This window comes from Chroicocephalus ridibundus, chromosome 10 (genome assembly GCF_963924245.1).
Source record: "Chroicocephalus ridibundus chromosome 10, bChrRid1.1, whole genome shotgun sequence".
NCBI classification, from domain to species: domain Eukaryota; kingdom Metazoa; phylum Chordata; class Aves; order Charadriiformes; family Laridae; genus Chroicocephalus; species Chroicocephalus ridibundus.
In genome coordinates, this window is record NC_086293.1 from 19,903,096 (window position 1) to 19,930,372 (window position 27,277).

The following is a 27,277-nucleotide window of genomic DNA, read 5'->3' on the forward strand; positions in this document are numbered from 1 at the left end:
CTGGGCCAGAGGAGATAAAATGCTGCAGTAGCAGCAAATCCATGCTGCCTGTCAGGCTCCCTTCTCCGGGGGGTTACAACCACAGACGCACTGCGTCGAACGCAGGGGCTTGGGCAGCAGAGCCAGGTGCCGGAGGTGCTGCAGACCCAGCCGGAGTGCTCATGTCCCTCTGTGCTCAAGCGCTTGTCAGTGTGAGTGCCAAGAGGATGAAAATTCGTCATGACCTGAGGGTGCTTCTGCCGGTGGTAGGAAAATGGTGGGCTCCTCATCTAGCCCTTGCTAGACGTGTGTCCCATGTTCCCAGCTGTGCCTGCCTCTCGCCTATGCTTTATCTGCCAGGGAGTTTCTGACTCTGGGAAAACTAGTGATGGAGGAGCTGCAGCTTCTTTGGAGAGAGCGGGAGATTTTTTTGAGGTAGTGCCCCCAGTTCCATGCTTGGAGACTTTCCCAGAGGGTTTTGACGCATCTGAAAAGCTGCTGCTTAAGAACTGGACCTGGGGGAGCTGCCTGCATTGCACTTGCTGTGATTGTTTTTTTTTTTTGTGACTGGAAAAAAAAAATATATCAAACCTGTGAAACTTGGGAATGTATTACAGTAATTAATTGTGGGGTAAAGAAAATGAGGGACATCCTGGACACAGAGGAAATTAAATGGAAAGTGGTATCGAGCTTATGTGGGATGGAATTGCAAAGAGCTCTGCTTTCAGGGTGGAAATTAATTATTGGATTTTGTCTAAAGCTGAGCTTGTGTAAGGGGCATGTCTCAGTCTTCCAAACATTGCCACCTCAACTCTTTACTTCTCTGTTCGTTAGAGGCACAGGCAACGTCACCAGGTATGGTGACAGCTCAAGCCAGCTCAGTGGGGCTGGGTTGCTAAGACTGCTGATGTTTACATTCCGGGATGTTTTAATTTCAGATTAAAATTTTAGTTAACTAAGGGCAAATCAAATCTATCTGTCACAAAAAATGCAAACCCCTGCAAGACCTCCATGTGCTGCTTGGTAGCATGTTGCCTTGGACAGGGACGTGGCGCATCCCAACAGAAGCAGCGTGAGGAGGACATTTAGCTGACTGAGATCCCCTAGTTCCTCCAGGGGTATGGAATTGCCTGTGCCCTTCTCTGGCAGCAGAGAAAAGCGGTTGCTTTGGCCAACGCTGCTCACGCATTGGCTTCTCTGACACTGCCGGACTTGAGTATGTTCAGGATGGGACATCTTGGTGGGAAGCACAGGGCATTTGTTGGTGGCAATTGACTCTTTCCACTGGTGACTTTTCATCTGTAAGAGAGATTCATAAGTAAAAGATTTTGACTGTTAGGGGAGGGATGTTATTACTTGCTGTATATTTTTGTGGGTATCCCACAGGGGCCTAGATCTTAGACCAGGACTGGTAGGCGCTTGTCAGACACAGAACAGTGTTTAATTCATTGATTGTTCTGCCAGAACCTTGACGGCTGTTGCGCTTTTTTCCTTTTTAATTTTCCCACATGCAGAGAGCAGCTCTAGTATTTTTCTCTATATGTTGACCTTTGTTTGAAATGAAAGCAAAAGAAAATCGTAGAAAGCCCCAGTGAGAAAGCCAGGAGTCGGTCTCCTTTAATGTATCGCATGGCTTGTATCTCACAGAAAGGCCATTTGTCTGGTTAAAATGTTTTCATCAAAATTCTTTTTCTAGGAGAAATGGGTTTTCAAAGGAAGCAAAACATTACTGAGAATTCTTGCTATTTCAGTTTTTCATATTTTACCAAAAGACATATTTGTTGCTGATTCTTTTTTTTTTTTTTAGCAAATTGATGGAAAATGTCAAGCATTCGTATTTATCACAAAATCAAAGTCTCGTCCTTCCTAGTTTTCTAATTATTCCTTATCAGTGCACAGAGAAACTCTCTCTGTGTATGACCTAGCAAAATATTAAAAAAGATGTCTTTTTTCGTAGCCAATTCTCATGAAAAGCAAATCAAAGCAAGAGGAAGGGAGTGATGCTCTGCCTCAGTGCGGTATACAACGGTGCGGGTCCTACCTGTGAGCTTACTCTGTCCTCAGAGGAATATAGGAGAGAAGAAAACTAGAGCTGCCCTGAAGCTCTGCAAGAACGTATTTAAGTAGAAATAATAATGATGCAATTATTTTTTCCATAAAAATATCATTTAGTTGAAAACTTAATCCTTCCAAAAAGAAAACAATAATGACTAAAAAAAAACGAACCAACCCATAAAAAAATCTTTATTACAAAATTACCTTAGGGATAATACGGTTAGTGGTGGGAGATTCCTTTAGTGCTGCCGTTCTTGTAGAAGCTTATTGTGTTTTACTTTTAACGATGAGAATATTCAAAATGTATCAGTGACAAAGACCATATTCTCCTAAAATTGTGTCTTCCGTTGGATGTGCGTAGGTCTTCTGCTGGGATGGAGGGTGGCTGGGGTAGCTGTACAAGTAGTGTGCTGCCGACTCAGTGATCTGCTTTTACCAGTGTTTTGATTTTTTTTGTTGTTGTTGTTTGTTTTGTGCCTCTAGTATTTATGGGATTATATTTTTACATCTGTCTGTGGTTGATGAGACCACTGGGCTGTTCTGACAGTGTGTTTGAATATGGGGTTGTGCTGATTTTTATTCCCCCTGTGCCTCTCTTTCCCTGTACGGGAGCAACCCTGCTGCAATCTTCCTTCTCTGGCCAGAGGAGTGGAACAGGACTATGTTACAGCTGTTTGGGGGACGTTATGCTCCAAGTCCCTCAGACTTATTCCACATAGAATTCAGTGGGGAGCTGAAACGTGACTTGCTGTGTAACACGCTTTCTCGGTGTCTCTGGCCCCTTGCGTTGGTTATCCCTGTACAACCTCTCACAGCCTTTTCACGGGGAGAAGTAAGCAACTGGGAATAGGATGTCGGTACCTAAAAAAAGGGTTATCTTCTGTAAGATACAGACCATAGAGGCAAGTCACTTATTTAACCTTGCACTGGGTACAGCGAAGATTCAGCAGACCTCAGATAAACTGTTGGAACTGGTGGCCAGATCGTGAACTAAAATCCAACCCTGTCATTTATGAATAAATGTGCTCTGAATACAGCCTGCTTTTAAGATGCAGGTGACGGGCATTAAGAGGAGCTCCTGTGGAAGTGCAGTTGCAGTTCCCAGCTCAGCTTACTGCTTTCTGATCAAAGGGCTCTGCGCTCAGACCGCTCAAGTGCAATGTGCGAGGGAGGCAAAGCCTCACAAGCGTCACTTCAGGCTCAGCGTAATTAACGATAAAGTACGGCACTCTTTAACATATTTGGAGGGAGTGGAGGAGAGGCTTGTGTCAGAATTTGACAACACCTTAATGAAACCTGTGAGCTTTCTTAATGTGCAGCATGTGCTTGTTGAGCCAGTGAGCCCTGCCACTATCCACACCAGACCGTTGCTGCCCCGCAGCAGGGTGAGAAGCCGCAGAGCTGAGAGATACCCCGGGCAGGCAGCTGGTGTCTGGCATCACCGACGCTGCTGTTCCCAAGCCACCGGGCTCTGGTGTTTGGGAGAGACCTGACAGGACTCCCCTGCGCTGCTTTGTTTCAGACCGTTTTGTTTTGGTCGTTTAAAGTGAATGATGGATGAGCTTCCCGTGTGGATTTTGAAGGGTCTGAAAAATGTGACAGGATTGCTTCCATTTCTCACTTTATTTTTCTGACATAGGAAGGGAAGATGAAGAATGTGAGGCACCTTCCTTTAAATTTGCAAGACTTCTGCCTGATGTGGTTAATAATTAGCGTTTCTGATAGAAATGGAATAAAGACCTGGGAGCACGGACCCAGGGGAGGAGTGCTGGATAGACCGCAAGTGGGAGGGGGGTGCGCAGCCGGTACAGTTGTTGTCCCATGATGGGCAGGTAGGAAGATTTACATGGAATAGTAGGGTGGGCTGACCACCCAGAGCAGAGACCCTGGTGCAGCTGAGACAGCTTATGAGCTTCCCTAAAGGTAGAACGTACATGCAGATGCTCTTCTCTTTTCCCTTTGTTAAATCAAAAGAGCGAGCCACTAATGATTTCAAATGTTTCCTTTCATTTTACTGTGTGTTTTGGTTGACCTGAGAAGTATCAAGTGGCACATCTGACCACCTTTGACTTTGCCCGAGCACTTACTAGGTTTTTCAGTCCAATCTGATGCCATCCCTCACACCACTTGATTGAAGGCCTGGGGAGATACAGAGTCGTTAAGCAAAATGATTTTTTTCATCTAATTGTGTGCCGTGCCACTGAGATAGAGGTAAACAAAGAAAAGCAGAAACTCTCTTCCGCTCTCTGGTGCGTAGAAATCCTTTTCTTCTCTCAGAAACTTCTTTCCGCCAGCATATCAGAGACTGCAGTCAGAACATGTGTGTTTTCTGCTTCTCTTCTATTAAATGGGATGTATTTCCTTACAATACGATAATCATGAAATTGGTAAGTCCTAACAATTTCCTGTAAGTCCGTAGATTTTGAAATGGTGAAGCTTTACATGAGCGAGCTGTGATACAGAAAAGTGGCCATGGCCACACTTCTTAGTTTCCCTGTTGATTATTTGCCCTGAATGCTCAAGTTGGTGTCTTTTTGTGTTGAGTAGTTGAACGCTTTATTGAAGTCTGGGGGGCAGCGGGAAGATCAGTAGCAGCTCAAAAAGAGAAAATAAGGTTCAAAGCCGGCCTGCGTCTCAGTTTTATTTCTTTCATTGCCTTCTGCAGTCCATGGGAAGTCTTTATTTCAGTTTGCATGAAGCTGCCTTTTCTGTTCGCTCTTTGCATCTCTCAGTTTCTGGGTGTTTTACATGATTTTCTGACTGCTGGATATTTTTTTTTTCCCTAATGTAATGTCTGCTTGGACTTGATATCTTTTATGGTTGCTTTTGTCTGTTGCTGCGGCTCCTAAAATCAAGACACCAAGACTCAATAACGAACTTCATTAATCACCTCTGCACAGTGTAGGCACTGTAGTGTGTGCAGCAGGGGCGCGTGTGCCTCTAGCGAAGGAGGGTTCTATATTTGCTTTCCTCAGGCTCACAAACTCTTTCCCGGCTGCCAGCATCCTGGAGCCTGGGGAAATAGTAATGAGCGACCATGCCATGTGCTAGGATTTGGTGAGAGGGTTTAACCCTGGGGGAAGGGGAAAGCAAAAAGCAGGAAACGGTGTTAATGGTACCCCTTCCCTCTCCGCTGCGTGGTACATGGTGCATCCCATGCCTTGGAAGAGGCCTGGCCACTTCAAGGTGTGGTCAGGCACTACTGGTGGTCTGTCTGCCACCAGAAACCATCAACTCCAATGTAACCTAGTCTAGATATACGGAAACATGCACACGCTGATCCCCAAGCCAAAAATCACAGAAAAAAGTAGAGTGTATTGGGAAGGGAGAATAAAAATAATGACTATTCAGAGACTAACCTACTGTTCACTTGATTGGAAATGCAAAGTAGCGTGATGGCAGTGAACTAGCTGGCCCACAGAATTTCCTCCAAAAGGTGAACTTGGACTTGGATTTAACCCTACCACACAGTAATCAAAGCATGGTCGGATGGGGAACCCGCACTGCTCCTTGGAGTCATCCATTGCCCACCCCATGCCTTCCCACACTGTTAGATTTGAGGTGCACAGACACAGAGGACTGGTTGCATGAGATGTTTATTTGCCTCTCCTCCCATGTTATAGGGGAGAAGTCCTTGTTTCCTTAAGCAGTTTTAGTCCTAGTGCGTCTGGTCATATGTGCCAGCTCCCTTGTAGGCTCCAACGTAGCCGCTGTTGTCCGTCAGATCCTGGCGGCCAGCGAGACCTTTCCCTTTGCCACTCTCATCGAAACGCTCTTTGTGGCTGCCAGTGTATTTGCTAGTGTCTGTCAGCCTCTCGACCCCACCAACCTTGGTGGCTTTCTGCAAGAAAGGAGGCCAGCAAGAGGCAGCCAGCGTTAGAAAACAGCTCAGAAACAAGCTCTTCCCTACATGTGAGGACAGCACACGTCCCTACAGCGGGGATGAATGGCCCTGTGGCAGCTCAAGGTGCACAGTGGGTGAGGAAACTCATACTCACTGTGGTGCCCACGCTGCCGGGCTCCTTCCCCTCGATGAGGCTATACACAGCCTGCAGTGCCTCCTCGGGCGATTTGCCCTTGAAGCGCTTGCTGCAGAGCTCCTTCATGGCCTGCTGGAACTCAGTGAAGGTGATGGTGCGGGCACCCTTGGTCCTATGGTGAGGGGAGACCAAGAGAAAAGTTACTGCTGGGTGACAGTGGTGTAGGAAACCCCCAGGGCTGCCTCTCGCACTAGAACCTGCCGGCCTTCTGCCGTTCTCTCCTCCCGCCCGGCTGAGCTGCCCACCGTGCCTCCCTGCAACACTCACTTGACTTTGTTGAATACGATATCAACGTCAGTGCTGGTCACGGCTTTGCCATCCATCACCCCACACTCTTTGCACATCTTGGAGAAGTTTTTCCCCGTCATGTCGTTGCCACTGGCAGATGTGTCACCGTATATCGCAAACTTACGGAAAGCTTGTTCTACCTCTGACATTCTGCTGCTGTGGAGAAAATAAGTTGGCAAGGAAGGAGCTGAGGACCATCTGCAGATGCTGGGCACACACTCGTGTCCTATGCACCTTGTCTCCAGCAGAGCAAGGGGCACCAGCCATGGATACCTTTCCACCATGGAACAACCATGATGACCACACAGGTATTGACAAGAGAACACCCGGGATCCAGGCAGGATCAGGGCAGGGCCAGGTTGGGATCTGAGGCAAGGCAAAGGAGGGATGGCCGTGGGGCTCTGGAGTGAATTAATGACTGCTGCATGTGAAAGAATGTGGCATCCAAAGCTTCTGAACTTTTTTGAAACGCAAGTTTCAGTTAGACTGTCTCAATAACAAATGCCTGCATTTGTAAGCTGATTTATGCTTTGTCTGTTATTTGATGATAGGGTCCATATTTGTCTTCCAGGCCCCAGATAAGTACCTAAATCTCACAGACCTTCTTGCAAGTAGTCACCAAGGAGTTTTCCCTGTCTTTCCCTATCACACTTCATCCCCTGAATTGCTCCCTGAATTAGGTTGTCCTTCTCCTGACACCAGTAAATTTTCTGCTACTGATCAACTTAGACCCTGGCAGCCAGGGATCAGGGATCTCTGAGAACATAAAAGCCATTGCTCAGGTTGTAAATCAGTCCTCCACAACTTAAGCAGCCGATTCCTGCTGCTTGTGAGACACTCTCGAACCCTTTTTAACTACCCAGCCTCTCTTACAGCCTTGTGCTTCACCCAAGGGCTCTGGGTCTCAAGGTTGTTTGCTGGCTGCCATTTAACACAAATCTTGTGTGGGTCTGCACCTCTCTGGAGCAAAAATCAGGCAGGTTTGTACTAGGGAGGCTGTGTGCTGGAGCATGAGGGGTGCAGCAGGGAGCTCTGGGTGGTCTTGCTGGGGGCTTCCCAGGACCCTTCCCTCCCTCCCTCCCTGGGAGGTGTGGACCCAGCTCACTTGCGTGAGCCAGCAGTGATGGCGATGGCACCTTCCCTGTTGTCCTGCAGGCAGTGGGCACTCGGAGCCACTGGCTCGTGCTGGTTGTCACCTAGCACCCATGTATGTCACAGAGCTCGGAGGGCCCACCACAAAGCCGGGGGGGGCATATGAAGGGTGGAAGAGAAGAGGAGGGGACCACCCTGGGCCACCAGAGATGTGGTGGTCCAAACCCCTGCATGTTCTGTAGTGGGCAGTGGCAAACACTGCCAGAAGCACAGGACGGTGAGGCTGGAGGAGATGCCTAGGCACTGTGTGGCCATTGATGCAGCAACGGGAGGGCAAATGTGCCCACATCTGTGCTCTGTGGTAGACATGGAGACAAGGTTTACCTGGCCCAAAGTGGAAGAGGGTTGAACTTTAATTGCTTGCATTTGCCCTTGACTAAGGCCCTGCGGCGGGTCCAGCTCATGGCTGTCCCAGGGGAGCAAATGCTTTTGCACCCGGAGTGTTTCAAAGCCAAGGATTTTGATTTCCAGTCTAATCACGTCAAAAGCTATTGCCTGCTTTTTCTAATTCTTTATGCAATTTATCTTATCTCTTTTCAATATCCGTGTCTGAAGTCTGCTCCGTTCTGGCTGTGTGTGCATGGGGACAGGGTGGGTCTGGATGGCAGCAGAGAAGCGAGGTGGGAACAAATGCTTTTTTGTTAGGGCTGCAGTTTTACGTAATGAGAATAACAAACTGAGTTGGAGGTGCTGCCATGTGTCCTGGAGACCGCATGAAAGGAAAATGAGAAGGGGAATTGTGGTGTCCTGGAAAAGATTTTTAAATCCTTGTTTAAACTTCACAAAGTCGATTGAATTAACGTCAACAGCATTTGGATTCTCATCTTCTTGGTGTAATGTCCCTCAGTGAAAGATGTAAAGTTTCTGGCATGAGAACATCATTAGCAGAACACCTCCACGCTTTCAGGCATAATTGCATGTCAAATTGGACCCTTTCCCAAAGAATTGTGAACATGATCAGACTCCCGGTGGGGATCCTCCTGTGACTTGTGTGAGATGGCTATGGAAGTAATTGCTTTCCTCTTCCCAGCCTGCAAAAAGACCAAACTGTTAGATGAATGTGCACCTTGGGTCAATGATTGATAGTGTGGAAGAGAGAGTTGCTTTGATTCCACCAGTTATAATGATGATTTTTTTGGAAGCAATTATTTATGTTTTTTCAGATTCCTCACTGTTGAGAAGTTTCATTATATCTGCCTCTCCACACACCCCCTTCTCACCCCCACCAGCCATTTATTTCTAAATGGCAGTAATTTCCTGTTATTGAGCAGCAATTGAATAGTGTTCCTGTAGCAGCGGAGAGGTGCTGATGGTGCTGTCGATGGGGGCATGTGGCCGGTCGAGCTGGAAGGAAGCAGAACTTGACTCCATTTTTAGCTCCTTCACAGGAGAGGACGAGACTGTGGGTTCTTTCATCTCCTTTGAGATCTCCTTGTGTGTCCCAGACTACCCTAACACATGGAAGCTCAAATGATGTTTTACAAAGTATTTTATACCTCTGTGCTGTCCTTCCTTCCCATCTTTTACAAGGATCTGTGATCTGTCACCATTATCATGCCCCAACTGTAATAGTTTCACGTTTCGGCTGGGTCATAGGGAATGACATCCGGATCCAGAGACTTTTTTTCTGCTTTCAGCTGCTGATCGAAATTAAGATCTCAATTGCACCACAAAATTTATGGCTAGGCAATAAATTATTGGGATAGGGAGAATGCTCTGCATGGACAGCATACAAAATGCAGCACTGCAGTATGTGACAGTTGGAGCCCGAAGTGACCCACAGTAAGTTGGTGCAAAATTGAAGTTGGGGATGTGTCAGAACGGGAGGCTGGAGCTGTTTGGGGCAGGAAGGACGTATGTAGGAAGTGGCTGGACTCAGCCCTCCCATTGCTAGCCTCAGAAACAGCTGAACCTGCTTCCTATGAAATCTCACCCTTCCTCCAAACTTATATATATATATACACACAGATATGTATGTGTAAGTGTATGTATAGCCTGAGGCAAACACCTGACATGAAAAACATCATCCCAATCCATTCAAATTTGGTGGAGATTTAAGCAACAAAAGACAGTGTCGTATAATGGAAAATAGAGTGCTCCCAGCACAGCTTACGGAGTCCAGTGAGCTGAGAAAAATGCGTCTTGAGCTGTATTGAAGGGATCGCGTATTGAACAGGTCGGGTATTGAGCCGTGCCCAATGGGTCACCGCGGGCATTGTTTCCGGGTGATGGGCATGACCAGTTGGTCCTTTCAGAGAGGCTGAGGAGGTGTAATTGTGTGGACAGGTATGTAAGCACCCGTGGCTGGATTTTACCTGGCGTAAATCAGCTTAGTTCTGGGGACTTCGGAGTGGCGTTGGTGATTTACCTGGGCTTAGGCTGCAGTCTGTGCTAATGGAGTGAACGAGGAGTGCCAGGCTCCTGCCCTTCTCGGTCTCTCTGTCCGTCATCATCCCCTGGGCTGCCAGCTAAAACTCATGGCTGAAGCATTAAAAACTCAAGAGGCAGGATTAAAAATGAAGGGATTTAAAGAAAAGAAAAGTTTCTCTATCTTTTTATTTTAGAAGTCGTTTTGCAACTCTTCTATGCACTTGGGTCACATTTTCAAGATTTTCTGTTGTTTGTTTTGCAAAACTGGAGGCTATCTTGTGTTCACATGAATTTAGGACCACAGAGAAAATGTAAATATGGTGAGACTTGGGATAAAATTAGGCTGACAACGCTGAGCTGCTGGAGTCCAGAAAAGGCTTAGCTCATGTTTTGAGCAAAGCCAGCAGTCACATCCTGCTTTCTTAATTGGTGTTTGATATGAACCATGATAATTTCCCTTATGAAGCCAATTTTAATTAAGCAAACAAAACCCCTCTGCTCTTTTTTCTGGCTAGGTTTTGATGGCTTCTTCTGAGTTGTGACAGACAGGTTTCAATGTGCTCTTCAAACTCAGCAAGGTTTAGAAGCTGTAATAAAGCAGAGAACCATGTGCATGGCCTTAAGCAGTAGCCTCGCGCAGGACAGAGGCCATCAGTGCTTGCCACTGGCTAGCGAGTAGGATTTGAGCCCTCAGTAGGCAGTATGTGCTGCGTTGCTTGGGAGTCCGTAAGGTGGTATGTAGTGGAATGCAAAAATTTAGGGGATCAAGGGAGCTTAAACTAGCAGGGAGGTGCTTTGTCCTGGGTGCCGCAGCTTCTGGACAAGACTGCGACCCCAATTGCATTGGAGGGAGTGCCATAAATCCCTAATTATTGTTATATTCCCTCTGATGGAGGGAGAGTCAGTCCTGGCCCTTGTTGCAGAGGAACAGTTACAAAACACCAGGCTGTGGCCAGAGTGAAGGCCAAGATTGGCAGATGTTCGAACCATTTTTGCAGGGTGTGTACACGGGTTTCTATGCTCGGAGTAGGACTCCTCGGCGTCTTCCATGGGCTTTGAACAAAAGACGTGGGGAAGCAAAGGACAGCCTGCCTCGAGGTATCTGAGTGGGCTCGTGGTGCTGCTCGGGCCGTGTGTGACCTGCACCTTCCTGAGAAAGCCCCAAAAGATGACTCCAGGAAAAGCAGGAGCCCCATCCAGGTGTCGCTTATCAGGGTGTGTAGGGAACGTGGGCTGAGAAAGTCACTGGGGGGCTGATGAATTGCAGTGGCAGCGAGGGAAAATCACTCACTGCCAAAGGGCAAAGGGATGGTTTAACATAGGCAGATAGATGTAGACAGCAGGTCATTTATTTCTCCCCACCACTAGTAAATATTAATGGTACATAAATAATGTATAACAGATAACCTGATACCTGAATAAATAATGGCCAAGGTAGAGTTTGAGCAGGGATGTGACTTGTTTCGCTTTTTGCTTCCCTTTGGACTAGCAAGAGAGTTAATGATGCACTTACTCAGACTTATTTATGCAAGTCCCTGAGCATGGCCACAGGAATCTCAAGATTTAAAAATCTCTTAGGCCTTCAGGTTGTGCCAGTGTTTTGTAGGAGGGTGGATGGTGCTTTCATGAGTACAGCCTGGGGGGGACAAGGCTGGACAGGTACAAGTGGGGGAAGATTGGATCCATTTATGTTCCCCTGTTATGGTCTCACCGCATCTGTGCGAGGAGGAGGAAGATAAATGAGTGTTTGCCAAATGCTAATTCTCCTTGCGCCGACAACTAAAGCAGTATTTGATCGTTCATTTCAGATTGTGGGGCTGCTTTTCCCCCACGGTTCCCTATGAAAAATTTGAGCTAAAGACAAACTTCTAGAGATAATCCCAATTTAACCAGTTAGGATAATTTACAACTAATTATAATACTCCGCTGCTTGAGTCCTCCTCCGTCCTTTGTGTTGTCTGGTGATATTTAGCCACGAGTAGCGTTTTCCCGAATTGCTTTTACAATCCTTATAATATTAACTGGGTTCCTCCCCACGCTGGTGGTGCTAATGGCCACTTTAAATATTAATACCCATTTACTAATCATATTGGTAATACAGCTGGGGCTGCTTAGTCGTGGTCCAACTGTCCTAGTGGAATGAAACACATTAAGTACCATTCCCCAGTGAGACCATAATTCGTACAAGCATGGTGGACAGTATGTTGTGCCTGTCTGATGTGTTTTAGAGAACATCTCTGCTGATGACTATACTTTGGGAAATTGGAAGAACATTTCCCCAGGACATATAAAGTGGCTGTCTATTAGGGACACGTAGAGGATGTGTCAGGCTTTTCAGAAATGTGTGCTAGAAGGAGAAATTAGGTTTGAAAAAGCTGATGCACTGAGGAAGGCAGGCAACCCCTTTTTTTTTTTGTTCCAGAGGTGGACAAATCTAAATTCTGTTTAGGCACGCGTGCAATTTTAAAGCTGCATGTACAGGCTCAGGAAGGGATCAAAATAACATTTCCAAGAGGCTGGCAGAACTTGTCTGGAACAATGGTACCTCATTAGCAGATACCGATCCTATCAGAAAAAAAAGTAAATAGCATCTTTTGCTTCACTGAAGAAAATGCTGCCTTAACCCTCTCTGCCCCAGCAGGAAGAGAGGGAGTCTCTAGGCAGCTGTGGTTGAGGGTTCGAGCAGAGCAATCCTGGGAGGGGGACCAAGGGTTCAGACAAGCCTGGGAGACACTGCAGGACTGTTAATCCTGTTTGCTTCATTAGCAGGACACGTTTCAGGAAGGGGATGTGTTTGGAGTCCGTGTACCCTCAGCGCTCTGCTTGGGGGGCAAGCTGGACGTGCCTGGTACCACATGTGAAGTCTTGCTTTTAAATAGTAGTTGGGCGGCTGTGAGGGCATTCCCATGGAAGAGGGACAGCGGAGCCACTGATGCTGAGAGGGGGGTATGAAGTGCATTGGACGCAGCTTGTAAAATCATGGAGAGAAGGATCAGGCTGCAGTTTTACACCCTAAACCTTGCAGTGAAGAAACTAGCGCTGGGACTGGGAAGTTACTTTGAATTTTAATTTTCCTTTTTGCTATATGTTTAATGCAGCTTCTGGCACAGTGAAGGCAGACAGGCAGATGGAGGAGGAAAAGAAAGACAATCAAGGTGGAAGTCAGGGTCCTGGAGTTGATCTTTTGTTCTTCAGGTGTGTGGATCAATTCAGGTCCAGGTGGTGCAAGTTGGCCTTGCTAATAATCCTTCTAGTCAGGTTTTTTTTAAAAAACAAAAAAGGCAGTGAACATCCTTAGCTGTAAGGGTTGTGGCTCTGATTTGCAATGTTGAAGGGCTCAAGGGTGAAAATTCAGTGTAATGAAAAATTGTTTGAGCTCTGCCTGGGCTACAGAGGAATCTTTTAGCCAATCTTCCCACCACCAGCAGCCAGAAAGTGGAGAGGGAGGAGTAATAGAAAAAGCCATTATATCTAAGGAGGTTGTATTCGTGATTGCCTGTTGTGTGGTATGTACCTGTGAGGGGATTCTGCTTCCATTTTCATTCCCTCTCGTCTTAAAGGGTTTCATTAACATCTAATTGCTGCTTGTTTTCCTCATTCAGAGCATCCAGGTGCTGTATAATGCTCTTAATCAAGTGTGAAAAGACCATTTGTCAAGAAAGATCCTGCTCCTTCAGCAAGGTTCTTCTGAAAACTTTGGCCTTTGTCTGTGGTTGTCTAGGGGGAAAGATAAGTTGCAAGAGTCTCGAACTTGACTGAGATCTTGGCTTGATCTTACCAGCCTTGTCTCTGTGCTGACACGTCACAGTAGTGTAGCAATGAAGGCCTCACCTGAGGGAACTGGAAGTAATTCAGTGGGATGATACCGATGTTGGCCGCTGTTGGTGGCTTGCTGAGCTACTCTTGGGGCAAGCAGGTTACTCGTACAGGAAGGTGAGAGACAAGCAATGCGAGGTGTTACTAGAAGCCTAAATCCTTTGCGCTGTAGGACTGGGAGACTGGCTGGGGCAATGCATGGTTTTGAGCCCAGGTGGGAGGTGGTAATTAGAACAGAAGTTATGTGGGTTCCCCTTGGCCTGATGCATTTTGTTTCAGTCAAAAAGGGTAAAGTGTGAGAGATGTTCTTGAACTGGCACAGCAAGGGAATAGCTCTCATCGATGCCAGGAGTCTTAGGTTCAGATCTCCCCTTTATCTTGCGCCCTGTTGGTCCTGTTCAGCTGTACCTGAGATGATCAGAGTGATTATGGTGGTGGTGGACTGCTCTGCCCCTGGCAACACGCAAGGCTTGAGGAGCCAGATATGTTTGCCCACACCATAACCAGTGACACTGGGGAGCTCGAAGGGTTAGTAAGGCTATGAGAATACCATCCTTAGTGAGAAGGGACACGTGTTCTTCCCTGCCTGATTGAAACTGACTATAGAAAACACTAAAAGCATTTTTTTTTTTTCCCCCCTTCCACCTTACAGAATTGATCTAGTGGAAACGGTCTGTATTTAAGCTAGCATAGATAGAATCAGAATAAATACCTTATTTTTCTGGGCTGTTAGGATATTTGCTAGCTATTGGCCAAAATCTCTGCTGATATGACTTCACTAGATTCAGTGGATCAAGGTCTCCATTGGCATATTTTTCATCCAGTTCATTAAGCAGCAAGCAGTTGGATTGGATAGGTAACAGAAAGCACAAAACACTTGCTGAGAATGTAATATCCTTCATTAGTCAACTGGGCTTGCAAAAGAGCAGGGAGAGAGTTGTACCCACATCATCAAAGTCATGTCAGCCCTCGGTGGGTGTCTCAGCATGCATCTCCAGCCCCTGTGTGAGAGGGACTGCGGAAGAGCTGTGCAGATGCAGCTGTATCGATCAGTGGTCGGAGATGGTACGCAGCCTGCTGAACTGAAATGGCATATTGAGGAAAAACTTCTGGTGGAACAAGCAGCAAGGGAGGAAAAGAATAAAAAGAGATGAGAAAAATATATCTGTCTCCACAGAAATCCGGTTGATGCCATGTAGCTCCCAGGCGTTGCTGACGGCAAAGGGGAGCAGCTGGAATGGCTTCTGCAGAGCGGCAGCCGCAGCACCCGGCACTCAATCTGGGACCATAACGAAATGGTTATGGTGCTTTTAAAAATTAAGACCTTTTTCTTTTTTGTTTGGTGGTTTGTTTTTTTTTTTTTTTTTGTGAGCCAATGCAGTTTATAGGGAGCTTAGCTTTCTTTGGGAGAGGTTGACAGCGAATTTAGCATGAGCTAAACATATCTGTGGGCTTGCAGCGAAGGGTTGCAAGCGTGCTGGAAAGGGTAGACATCCCATGTGCCCATTGGAGAGTGGTGTGCCAGTCTCTCCGAGCCCTTCAGCATGAGCATCTGTGACTGTGGGAGGAGCGGAAAAGGCAGGGGTGCGGGAGGGAGATTGTAGTTCCTTAGAAATGTGGAAAGGAGGATTACACGCACAGCGTTTGATACCGGAGAGCAAGGATTACTGCCTGTGTGTGACACCGTGTGGGAGAGATTCAAGTCACCCCGGGCAGGCAAGAAGTGGGTGTGAAGCAGGGGAAGAAAGACTGATTAGGCTGGGAGGGGTGTGATGCGGTTGGAAGGAGAACTGAAACACAGATAGTATAAAACAACAAAACTTGGATGATGTGGGTAGCAGGTGAGATTGCAGCAGAGGTACAAGGACTGAAGGATCTGCAGGATGGACTTAGTGTCACTTCCAGACCTTGAACAACTCCTGGAGATTCCTCTCCTGTCAGCTCTCTGAAGCAGGTGGTACAAGGCTTACCAGAACAAGGCTTTTGATGTTCGTTTTAAGATTGGGGTGATGCAGGATTCTTCAGAGTTAGGGTGAAGTGCAGAATATCAGGACTCTCTTATTCTTCAGGAACTGGTGGTTGCCCTCAGCTGAGACATTAGACTTTCTGCTTTTGGGGTGAGTTCCTGGGTTTGCTGGGTGTCACTTCTTATCAGCTCTGTGGAGAGCCTGCTGCCACTGTGAAGGAATCTCTAGCCCATTCTCCGTATAGTTGAGATGTTCAGAAACTACAAACAAATTAAGTCTCCATTGTGTCAAGTGCTACATTAAATTGCAGTAAGGGATAGTTTTTGCCCTCAGGAGACTTTCTGCTGTGCCTGGAAAAGAAAAATATATGGTATGAACCAGCCCCAAAACAGAGGGATTGTTGGGCTTGTAAGTGCATCATCGCATGGATATGAACATCAGCACGTTTGGTACAAGGGACGGCTCTGGAGGTGAGCCTGGTGGGATTTAGACCTGCTTGGAGTGCTTTGCAGCTGGTGTTTATTAAGTGCAAAAGTACAGAGAAGACAATCTGCTGGGTGTCTAAGGCTGATGCTCCAGTTATGTTGCATGTAGGGGGTCTACATTTTTTACTTATGTTTAAAATCCAACCATAAAAATGTATTTGGAGCGGCTGTTACACATTTCCTGCTCCAGGAGCAGACTTTCAAAGCCCACAAGAAATACTCACTTACAATTATGTCTGATTTAAAGGGAAAAGCTCTGTAGCTTTGTAGCCTTAATAATTTGCTCAAACAGTTGTAGATTAATGAAAGTGTTGCTCAAGGCATGTTTCCACGAATAGCATCTAGCTCGGCCCTCTGAAGTCACATTGGGTTAGGAAATGTGTGTTTTTAGTGCTGGGAGTGTGCACAGGGGGTGATAAACCAGAGCACTGAGGACTCATGGTCTATCTGGTCGAGCAGTGTCTGGAAGAGCTTGAAAACAGATTCTTCATGGAGCTTTTCAGTCTATAGTGTTGGATGCTATTGAGTTCCACAGATTGAGTCTGTATTGTCTTTACTGGAAAAGAGCTCTTCGCTGTGTGGTTTTTTTTTGAGTCCATTATCTTTTAATTTCGTTGAGGACAGAATGACTAGGGACAAGAGGCTATTTGATAAGAAAACCGCAGTCATCAAGCGGAACCAATTCTCATTCCCATCATCATCCCGCTCACATGCGGAGCCACAGGGACCTCACTCCATAATGAGCAGTGTCCTTTCCATAGAGAGAGGTACAGTCCATTAAGAGTTGCTTCAGCCTGCTATATCCCAGTCTGTGATGGAGTAATTGCAGGGATTGCTCAGGTGTGGTGGTGGCCAATGTACTGCTGTTGTTGCTTTACGTCATGGTAGTCCCTGGTGGCCTCTGTTGGGTCAGAGTCATATTGTTGGTATTGGATGTTCATATGGGTACCCGCTCGGATGGCCTTGTGGTGTGTTAGGGAAGTGCTGTGGGACCACACAGCCCTCCTGTGCAACTTGTAGTGTTATCCTTGTTTTACTGAAGGAGAGCTGGAACACAGAGGGAGTAAACGTCCTCCTTGCTCTTGCTGAGATCTCTAGTCTTGAAGGTGCGGAGTGTTCCTCTCCTGTGAGCCATGAAAACTTCCAAGAGCTCTGGCCATACCTGGTTCAGCTGTGGATATGCTTTAGTGTGGGAGGGTGTCGTGGTTTGGCCTCAGATGGCAACAAAGAACCACATGCTGCTCTCTTGAGCTTCCCCAATACGGGAAGAACCAGAAGAAAAAAAGGCAAAACTTGTGGGTTGAGGTGAAGGCAGTTTAACAGAACAGCAAAGGGAACAAGGAAACAACAGCAATAACAGGGATAGAGGAATGTACAAACATGATTACGGAACCGCCATTCACTGACTGGACCCGGGACGCCCCTGCCCGCTCAAGCGGTGACTTCCTGCCCCCTCCCCGGCAGCTCAGAGTGGGCATGGCTCCCATGGGATGGAACACCTGTGTCCCTGCTGGAGCCTGGGGAGAATTAACCCTATCCCCGCTGGAACCAGGACAGAAGGTAAAGGTGGATTTTGTGTTGCTAGCCTGCGTGGCTGTAGATGGATGATCTCTAGTGCCTTGTGGAGGACTTCTGTTGGGACTGACCAGCTTCCCCTAGTTCAGTCAAGGGTTAGTGTAAAAGCAGAGTTAGTGTCTTGCAACAACGTGTTGCTTAAGGTCATATAATGCCCTGTTGATCAGACTCCTGTACTGGAGATAGCTGAAGTCAAGTACCTATTTTGGTGTGCTGCCACCATTATCCCTTGGGATTGTTTCTGGCTCTGTAGAGAAGCATACAGTGACGGGTATAAATGCTGGGCTCTGCCAGGAGGGTTGGGACTGCACTGGTCCTTGCTCTGATCATGGGTTATGGACTCCAAGGTGTCCTGTAAGGTTCAGGACCAGCACAGAATCGTCCCAAGTGGTATGAGAACAGGGCTAAATAGGATCTGATCCCCTGTAAAGATGATGATTCACTGAGTTGTGCACAGCAGTGGGGCTGGCGAACTGTTTCTGCATTTGCGGCTGCTCATCACTGCCATGGTGGAGAGCTGAAGATCTCTCCCCCCTGAGGCTGATAAGACGCCCCACTGCTCCCACTTCAATAAAGAAACGTCCACTGCTCTGCGTAAGAAGGAAGAAACCTGATAATCTGTTCAAACACTGCTGCCTTGCAATAACATACACTTATCTTCTTAGACGCTCACTTGATTGGGATTTTTCCATTGATGTCTGGCCTGATTTATCTGTTTCAAACATGACTGCAAATAAAAGTGGCGTTCATTGAGCTGATCCAATTTGACCTGACAGGGACAAAATGACTAGAGCTGGATGGAAATTCTGTTTTCCAACAGAAAATGACAGTGGAAGATGGGGGAGAGATGGGGGGAGATATGGCTTGGTTGGCATTTTCTACAGAAATGGTCCACTCTTTTTTTTTTTTTTTTCATTTCTTTCATGAGCCTGAATATAAGTTTGATATCTTGTTTTTCTTTCCAATGAAAACAACTTTTTGCTCATGCGTGGTGGATATCTCTTTTTTTTTTTTTTTGAAAACAATTTGCTTTATTTAGGGGAAAAAAACCCCTCAATGCTGCTGGAAAATTTTTGACCAGCCTTAAAAAGGTCTAACTTTGTGATATGTGTCTGTGCTGAGTGCATTGGCTCGTGGTTGTGTATGCCTCAGAGCAGCAGGCTTCATTCATCCAGCGTGGAGGTTTGAAAATGTCATCTGCTATAAACCGCTGGACCCAAATGCAAGAGGATCTGGGGGGGGGTGGGTGGTGGAGCTCATGCACGTTGCATTATTGTCTGTGTAAAGCAAAGTGAAGGTGACCCTTGACCCCAGAGGTGCTGAGTTGCCTCCAGATTGGATGATGTGAGAAAACCCTCGGTGATGGGGAAGAAGGGGTGCTGGGGTCAGAGAAGCAAAATGCATTCGAGCGTAGGGAAGAATTGTCTCCTGAGAAGCAGGGAGATTGTTTCATTTCTCTGCCTGCCCCTCCATTTCACTGGGATTTATTGCTATGAAGATTGCAACTGTTCTCATTAACATCCCTCTCTTCTGCGCTGCCATGGGTCACTATTAACCCCTTCACTGGTGTGTGCACGGGGAGATATGGCAGCTGTTCACACCATCTCAGCTATACTCAGTCTTCAGAAACACCAAAAGGAAAATCTCCCAAACTGCACTGAATCCACCACGTTTCTTGGAAAATGCCCTTGTTCCCCAAGGATGCTGAAGATCATGGTGTGGGGCTGCAGATGCTGGAAGGAGTGTGTCCAAGCGGCGTGTGGCTGAGCAATGGGAAGACAAAAGGCTGATGGCTTTGGGTCTGATCAAAATTGCCGTCCCGTACTTTGTGTTGGAGTAACAAAGTGATGAGACTTTTATGGGGCTGACCATTGTTCTTGGGGGAAAAAAAAGCCAGTGGACTTAAATTTTTTTTTTTTAATTAAAAAAGACCCAGCCAAACAGTAGCTTCAGTCTTTCTGTTGAGAAATTGTCAACAAAATGAATTCTGGAACTTTTTCAAGAAAAGAGGGTGTTTTCCTTAGAACAAGTAGCTTTTCTGTGCTGCTGTCTGAGGGAAGACTTGTCTCCTGGGGAAGAGGAGAGGCTCCTGCTACCCACAGTCACTGCTGCCTCTGGGGACATTGCCTTTTGTAGCAGTTACCTTCTGGTGCCAGTGCTCATCTCGCAGCCCTCCCTGATCTGTCATCAGGCCTCCAGGTCACCCTTTGCAGATGTTGCGTTCTATGTGTTTGCCTCCTTTTTTTTTTTTGTTTAAACGGTTTGGTGGTTAAAGCACATTGAGGACAAGTGAAGTTGTACCTTTTGGTTGGAGTCCCCTGTGCTCGGTCTCTCACGCTGAAATGAAGCTGATGGAAATCTCCTGCATCCCAGCAGGCTGGCTGCAGTTGGCAGGAACAAACAGTGTAAATCAGCGAGTCTTTGGGGTTGCGTGGCAGGATCACAGCTCCTCATGTATTAATGCAATTTAGGGCCCGGAGGTACTGAGCTACCTTGTGTCCTGTGGATGTTCAGGTGCTTGGCGTCTTCTCCAGCAACTTCACGTCAGTGTTGCTTTACTCCGGGCAGCCCTGCTATAACCACGGCTCTGACCGACAGTAAAAAAGCAGGGAGAGGTTACTAAGCCATTCAAAAATCAGATAGCCTCTTCCTTTCAGACAGCTTCATAATTTCTTGCTTGTGTCTGCAGAGAGCTCATCAGCTCTAAGGTAGCTTGGCTGCGCTGTGCAGCCACTGAGTGCCCTTGCTCTCAAATCCGTCGTCATCCCATGCCGAAAGGTCTCTGAGCACCCAGTTTTATTTCAGTGATCACCAATCATAGAAAATAACGCCTCTCTTGAAGGTGCTCCCGTCCCCTCCTTCCCCTGTGCTGGCAGCACGTTTTGCAAGCCCTCTCCTTGGTGGGTCTGACACAGGGTGGGTGGTGTCGCTCCTGTGATATCACCTCTGTGGTACAGAGAGATGAAACCTCTCTGCTACGAAGGCACTGAAAGGAGCCTTTGACAGTGTAGGGCCTTGGTGCTTTTCTCTGTGGGGTCAGCTCGCACCGTGCTTCAGTGGAGCTGCCTGCTCTGGCAGTTCCGCTGATTTTGACTGCGGGGAGTCTGATGGCATCATTTGTCTTCCGAGTTTTTCCCACTGTATTCTCAGGTCTGGTCCTCCCCCTTCCTGCCACGTGCCAGAGCTAGGAGATCTCTGCGCTATTAGACCTGCTCCTGGGTCTCACTGCACTCTGGAGCTTGCAAGTTGGGTTTTTTTTGTTTGTTTTTTTAAAAACAATTAAAAAAATCAGTTGTATGATATCCTGAAATGTGCTTCCCTCCATTCCTAGCACTTGCTGACTCCTGATGTTATAAATATAACCACCATGTGACCTGGAAGGGTAGGGGGGATGATTTTGGGGGTGCTTCTAGGCATATCTGACTATATAAAATAGGAGAGGACACTGAACTGTATCTTCTTGTACTTAAGGTAGAGATAATTTGCCAGTTCCAGGGACTGGAAATAGTGACGCGGAGTTACTTCTAATAAAATATTCTCTCAGAGAAGTCCTAGGGAACACGAAGTCTGGCAGCCACTAAAGCAGCTGGTGCAAATTTGGGAGCACTGAGGCTTGTAAGTGAGCACTAAAGGCAAGTGAGGAGTTGTTACTGCGCTAAGGTGCAGCACCAGACACTGATTTAATGACTTGAGTAATGCCTGTAGGGTGAGCAGGAGTTGGAATGAGGAAAAAATTTCCAATTTCCTCCCTTCATTTAGGTTGTTTTGCAAATAAGTGAGCTAGGATGCTTGTACTGGATGGGACGGTTTGTGCCTCCACAGAGGGGACCATTCAGTACAACTTAAAGCTGTGTGTGGCAACTGTCCGTTTCCGAGGGGAGACCTGCAGGATAGCATCTCTGCTTGTTCCCAGCCGAAGGAGAAACGCCTCGGTTCCAAGGACGTTGACAACCTTGGAGAGGAGTCTACATTTTCAAGACCAGGTAGTACTTTGTTGTAGAAGTAATGCCAAAAGGACTTGCTGTTTTTTCCCACGCACAAGTCACCAGGGAGAGGAGGGGTGTGGGGATGGCAAAAAGCTTGCAGAGCTTTACGGTGTTGGACGGTTGGTTTTGCTTAATGAGAGATTTAATTGCAGGCTTCCTGCTTGCCGCTAGATGACAGCCTTACTCTGTGCACCAGGGACTTGGTTATCATTATTAGGGGGCAGGGAAATGACACTCTTAAAGGACACGTCCTACCTGTCTTGCTTCTAAATGCCTCCTCGCAAGGCAGGGAGCTGGGCGCAGAGGACCAGATGATGCAGATACAGCCACTGAATGGAGAACGTGGTACTTGAATTTTGGCCATGCTCCAAATGTGGGCAAATCAAAAGGTAAAAGCAAGAAACTACATCTCTTTCAAGAAGGGAAGAATGCATTTGTTCTTAGGAGCAGGGCCACGCTCTTTGGATTGCTTCTGCCAGCCTGACCCAGTGTGGTCTTCAGGCTGGCAAGCGCTGGGCTCTAGGCTGGCTCTCATGGGTGTTCGTGGTGAGTTTCCCTGTGCAGGGACCTGGCAGAGCCTGCTCCTTCCACTGAACAGAGGAAATGACACCAAAGACTCTTCTCTTCAAGCATATCACTAAGGAAAAGTCACGTAATCTCCTGTTGCAGTCCTTGATTGTTTCTTCTCTGCATTTTTCATGTCTTTGGTTTAAGCCATAAAGCTTGCTGACCCCTTTCCTCTTCTCCGTCTTGTACACGTGCAGATGCAGGAATCCAGTTGCATAGTGTTATTTTTGGGCAGAGTGTCCCCTCCCCTTCCTTCTGCAGGCTCTTGAGAGCTGGATGCTGCACAAGTGCTGAGGAGGGGAAATGCGAATTACCCAGCTAATGTGACTTTGCATCCTTTTGTTAGGGTGGCTGTAGTATATAAAGTGATAAAGAGATCAGCAGGGCAGGTTTAATTGCATGAAAGCTTTCATACTGCCACTGTAATAGTATCAAACCTGAACGTATGCGTTGTGTCTGAATGGAATGCAAAGTGGAGGAGGTAAAAGAGAGAGTAATCAGGGAGATTTTAATGTTGGTAATATGTGACTCAGCCCTTCTCAAGGGGGGACTTTTGGAGAGGGACTGTCTCAGAGGTTTTGATTCTTTGGTCAGCCATTAAATCATATTCATGCGATACCATGCCTTGCCTCAATGGGTTTGCTTTCATTGCAGTCATAGAATCATAGAATCATAGAATTGTTGAGGTTGGAAGGGACCTTTAAGATCATCGAGTCCAACCTTTAGCCTACCCTGACAAGAGCCACTTCTAAACCATGTCCCTAAGTGCCCCATCTACCTTTTTTTTAAACACCTCCAGGGATGGTGAATCCACCACCTCCCTGGGCAGCCTATTCCAATGTTTAATAACCCTTTCAGTGAAAAAATGTCTCCTAATATCTAATCTAAACCTCCCCTGACATAACTTGAAGCCGTTTCCCCTCGTCCTATCACTTGTCACCAGGGAGAAGAGGTCAGCCCCCATCTCTCTACAACCTCCTTTCAGGTAGTTGTAGAGGGTGATAAGGTCTCCCCTCAGCCTCCTCTTCTCCAGGCTAAACAACCCCAGCTCCCTCAGTCATTCTTCATAAGGTTTGTCCTTAGACAGTCCCGAGAGCCTTGAGCCCACCTTGTTTGGTGGCCAGTGACACTCCTACCTGAATGTGGCTTTCTGCCTCTGCAAGACTGAAGATGTCCTGTTGGCCTGCTCCTTCTGGCCCTGCTTGAGTACAGCAGGAGTGTGCTTTGGGCTATGTTTTGTCTAACGCGTTGTCTGTCCCAGGGGCCTTGTCTTCAGCCAGGGGACCTTGTCTGTCCCAGGGGCCTTGTCTTCAGCTAAAGGGAACGTAGGTACCTGCTGGGAGGGATGTCTCAGTGACCAGGAGTGTGTTGCTGTCAGGCTGGTGTTGAAGAAGCTGAGGCGTGAGATCATTATTGATCAGGATCTTCTGAAAGCTCAAACCACTGAACTTATGTCTCATTGAATTCTCTTTCTCTCCCTCTCCTTTCATTTAATCTTTCCCCATTATGCCATTTGCATATGAATTTATTGCTTGTGAAAGGTGCCAGATTATGGATGTTGTAATAGGAGCTGTGATTAGAAATTTCCTTCAGGAGTGTACGGTGTGCTCTGACCTCTGGGCAGGTCACAGTGTGTGTCTGTACTTGCGGTAGGTATATGGGAGAGAATAAATATGTCTAAATTTGAATTAATTCCTTAATAGCTGGAATTTTGCTGTTAGTTTTTTGTTAGTAGGGTGTGAATATTCATGTATCTTAGATCTTGTTAAGGTACCTTGCAAACATGTCAAATACCTCTTCTAATTTTTGTGCCTTGTACCAAAGTTTGTGTATTTGCATTTTTGCAAACATTCAGCACAACTTCTTGACCTGAAAATTAAGAGACTGGTGGCACCGCGCCCAGGGGATGATCTCCTCTAATGGAAATGTTTCTGCGTAGGTTTAATGGTTTGTGCCATTGGGAAGCTGAGGCAGCAAGCATGCAGCAGTGTTTGCAGAGCCAAGAAGAGATCCCAGGCTTCTGGGGAATTCTTCCCATGCTCCTCACCATTTCTTGTGTGGATGCAGGATGGTTTTGTGATTAAGGCAATGAGCTGGACCTCAGGAAGCATGGGATGTACTATGCAGAGGTTGGGTTTGCTGTTTCCTTTTGGGTAACATCCTTCCTGATCTCCGGGAACGCCTGCCTGGGAGTTGGAGCCGATGCAGACTGCAGGACTGAATTCCTATCTCTCTCTTAGGTGCCATCTCTTTATCCAACACTGTGCTGGTTGGAAAGTCTCTGTTTCCTCCAGGTGGCCCTGGAAGGCTTGTGCCCAACAGTATCGCTGGCGCTACTGAGTTACTGCCTCCAGGCTGATCCTGGGCACTGGGATGTGAGCAAGTGCTGATGAGGAGCAGATTTACGGGTGCTCAGTTCTGCTCTGGAAAGCCTGGTAACAGCTGGGTGCTGCTTCAGTGCACTGAAGTAGGGTTTGACGTATTAAAGCTGTGAACTAATTGAAGTAGGAGCTTAATTTAGGAGACTGGGTGCTTTAAGGCTGTAAAAAGAGCAGATGCAACAGTTGTAGTACTAAATGTCAGAACTTATCTCCTATTTTTTAAGAAAGAATGCTTTGGGACAATATAACCTTGTAGTAGAAGCTTCTCTCTCAAAACAAGGGGCCCAGGATTACTGAGGAATGCAGAGACTAGTCAAAGCTAACACTTCTGATGCACCAGCAAGAATAAAGGAGTAGAGGCCTGCAGTTCACCCAGATGGCACAATGATGAAGAGGAGTGGAGGAAGTAAACGACCACCAGATGTCTCTGAAGACCACCGAGAGACTCTAGTGCGCATGTGGGAGTGAGCAGTAACCTGTAATAATTAATGAACAAGTAATCACTTCTTGGACAACTAGTGAATATGCGTACATAGCATGTATTTAAAGTGTACATCTAAATCAGTCGGTGCGCGTGTTAGGTGGACCAATGCCCTGTGCGTCCGGCGCTGCAATAAAGAATACCTGCTTAATAGTCACCAAGGCTATTGCGTCTTAACTTCAGCGTTTCACTGCATCAGTTCTGGCACCCCAGATGGGATTTGAACCCACAATCCCTGGCTTAGGAACCCACAATCCCTGGCTCAGCCTGGAAGGAGGGTCGGAGGGATGCAGCAGAGCACAGGGAGGGAAGGACGGGCAGATACTGAGCCAGCCCATGAGGGCAGGAGCCTGGAGGTAACGCCAAGAGGCACCAACTCACTGCCGCGTCTCACTGCAGGCTCGGACGCAGCCTCTTGCCTGCAGCGCGGAGCCTGCCCCAGGCAAGACGTGCAAGGAAGAGACACAGAGTAATGTAGAGTTCCTGCGTACAGTACGTTACACGTGCATACAACAGCAGTGATCTTGTGGTTCCTACAGCTGCCGGATAACCCCTCTGAATCGGTCTTTTCCTGGGTGCGAGCATCGCTATTGTCTGTTTTTTGATTAGGGTGCTAATACATATTTATATTTTACTGCTTTCCACCTATCAGCTGAAGAAGGGATGTGCTTTACAAGTGCTTAGTTAGCTGGTTTTAATGGGCATAACGTATAAATAATAATAATAATGAGAGGGGAAGGAGGTAATACATGGAGTGGAACTCATTAATTACTATTTATTAGTCATTAAGGAGTGAACAAAGTGCTAATTGAAGTGTATGAGCTTGACTAGCCTAGCCATGAGTGTTTTCATACAGTTGTAAGAAAGTCACTGCTTTTCAAAACGCCGTTAGAGCATTTTGAATTCTATTAAATATTTTTTCCATCCTTGATTTTTGCTGAAGGCTTGCAAGCTATGATGCACGAAGATATTGGCTAGTAATTTTCAGCAGAACTTCTAGCCTCCTAAGATTTTTTTTTTTTCTTTTTTGGAGACTCATCCTTACATTTGAAATACTGTTTTGTTTTGTATTTTTTTTTCACTAGATAGAACATGCCTGTCTCCACAAAACCCCCCCACCTTTTGTGTTCCCCTGAGTGTCATGTCCTTTCTGGGCCAGATTCTGATTTTGCTCCCACCTTTCTGTATTTGCAAATATACTTTATATTTATGGACAGAGCTGGGTGATGGCCCCAGGTGTTCCTGTGTGCTGCTGCCTTCACGTGTGTGCACAGGCTTGTGTGCAAACGTCTGTCTCTTCATTATGAACGGCTGTTGTAGGTGGCATGTTTTGCTGTTTATTTACAGTTTGTTACCCGTCCTCATTCTGTTTGAGGGAATCGCTCAGTAATGCTGATCACTGCTCTGCTTTGTTCTTTACAGCTGCCTTTTCTTCTCCTTCTCCTGTGTCTTTTTTTTTTTTTTTTCATCCTTTCCATTATTTGGATGCTGAATTGGGATTCTCCTTGCTTGTGAGAATGACTTTCTAGGCATGAGATATGTGGCAGCGCATCTTGGAGCGTAGCAGACCCGTAGGCTCGCCTGCCAGGGCTGCGCTCCCCGCCCCAAGGGGCACATTGCGAGATGCCCCCGGCCTCGATGCCCTCCTGCTCTGATGCTGCTTGACAGCTGCGATCGTGTCCAGGAGGAGCGCGTCTCAGCCCTTTGCTCTCGTTTCTGGCTCTATTGCGAAGAACGAAGCTTTCCAGCACATTAAATACGCTCTCGGGAAACACGAACAGAAAGCGCTGTCTCCCAGCTGCGCATGGGATTGCAGCGGCTGAGCCTAGGGCAAGCCTTCGCCGTGTGCCGAGGGCTGCTGTGGGGCAGTCGCTCGTGGGTGCCCTTGAGGGAAGTTGTGAGTGCTGTGGGAAATGGTTTTGTTAGTCCCAGCGGTGGCTTTCCAGCTCTCTGTGCTGGTGATGCAGTGTCTCCACAGGCTGTCTCCCGGCTCCCACTGAGCCAAAGGATGGTGGCTGTTTGTCCTGGCTTTTCAAGACCTCGTCTTGTAACTGGGCTTGGAGATACACAGAGCTTTTGGCTGGGGAACCCAAAGGTGACACTGGCTGCAGAGCAAGGGAGACAGACACCGGGGA

General features: G+C 47.0%; 2 protein-coding genes across 3 annotated transcripts in view; one reads left to right on the forward strand and one right to left on the reverse strand.

The window, feature by feature from the left end:
• Positions 1 to 27,277, forward strand: part of GRIP2 (glutamate receptor interacting protein 2) — a 307,293-nt gene that overhangs the window by 75,842 nt on the left and 204,174 nt on the right. The window lies entirely within an intron of this gene.
• LOC134521570 (tubulin polymerization-promoting protein family member 2-like) lies at positions 5,693 to 6,520 on the reverse strand. The gene is made up of 3 exons (XM_063348151.1): positions 6,342 to 6,520; positions 6,033 to 6,186; positions 5,693 to 5,875 (listed from the first exon to the last, which is right to left on the reverse strand). Exons 1-3 carry the CDS (start codon positions 6,509 to 6,511, stop codon positions 5,693 to 5,695), a joined length of 507 nt encoding a protein of 168 aa, XP_063204221.1. The 5' UTR covers positions 6,512 to 6,520.

Bases quoted from the DNA above. Each gene is read 5' to 3' on its own strand.
- LOC134521570 (XM_063348151.1), bottom strand. From the start codon at position 6,511: ATGTCAGAGGTAGAACAAGCTTTCCGTAAGTTTGCGATATACGGTGAC. The intron at 6,187-6,341 runs GTGAGTGTTGCA...CCCTCACCATAG, and splicing joins ATCGTATTCAACAAAGTCAA to GACCAAGGGTGCCCGCACCA. The intron at 5,876-6,032 runs GTGAGTATGAGT...CCTTTCTTGCAG, and splicing joins CCGGCAGCGTGGGCACCACA to AAAGCCACCAAGGTTGGTGG.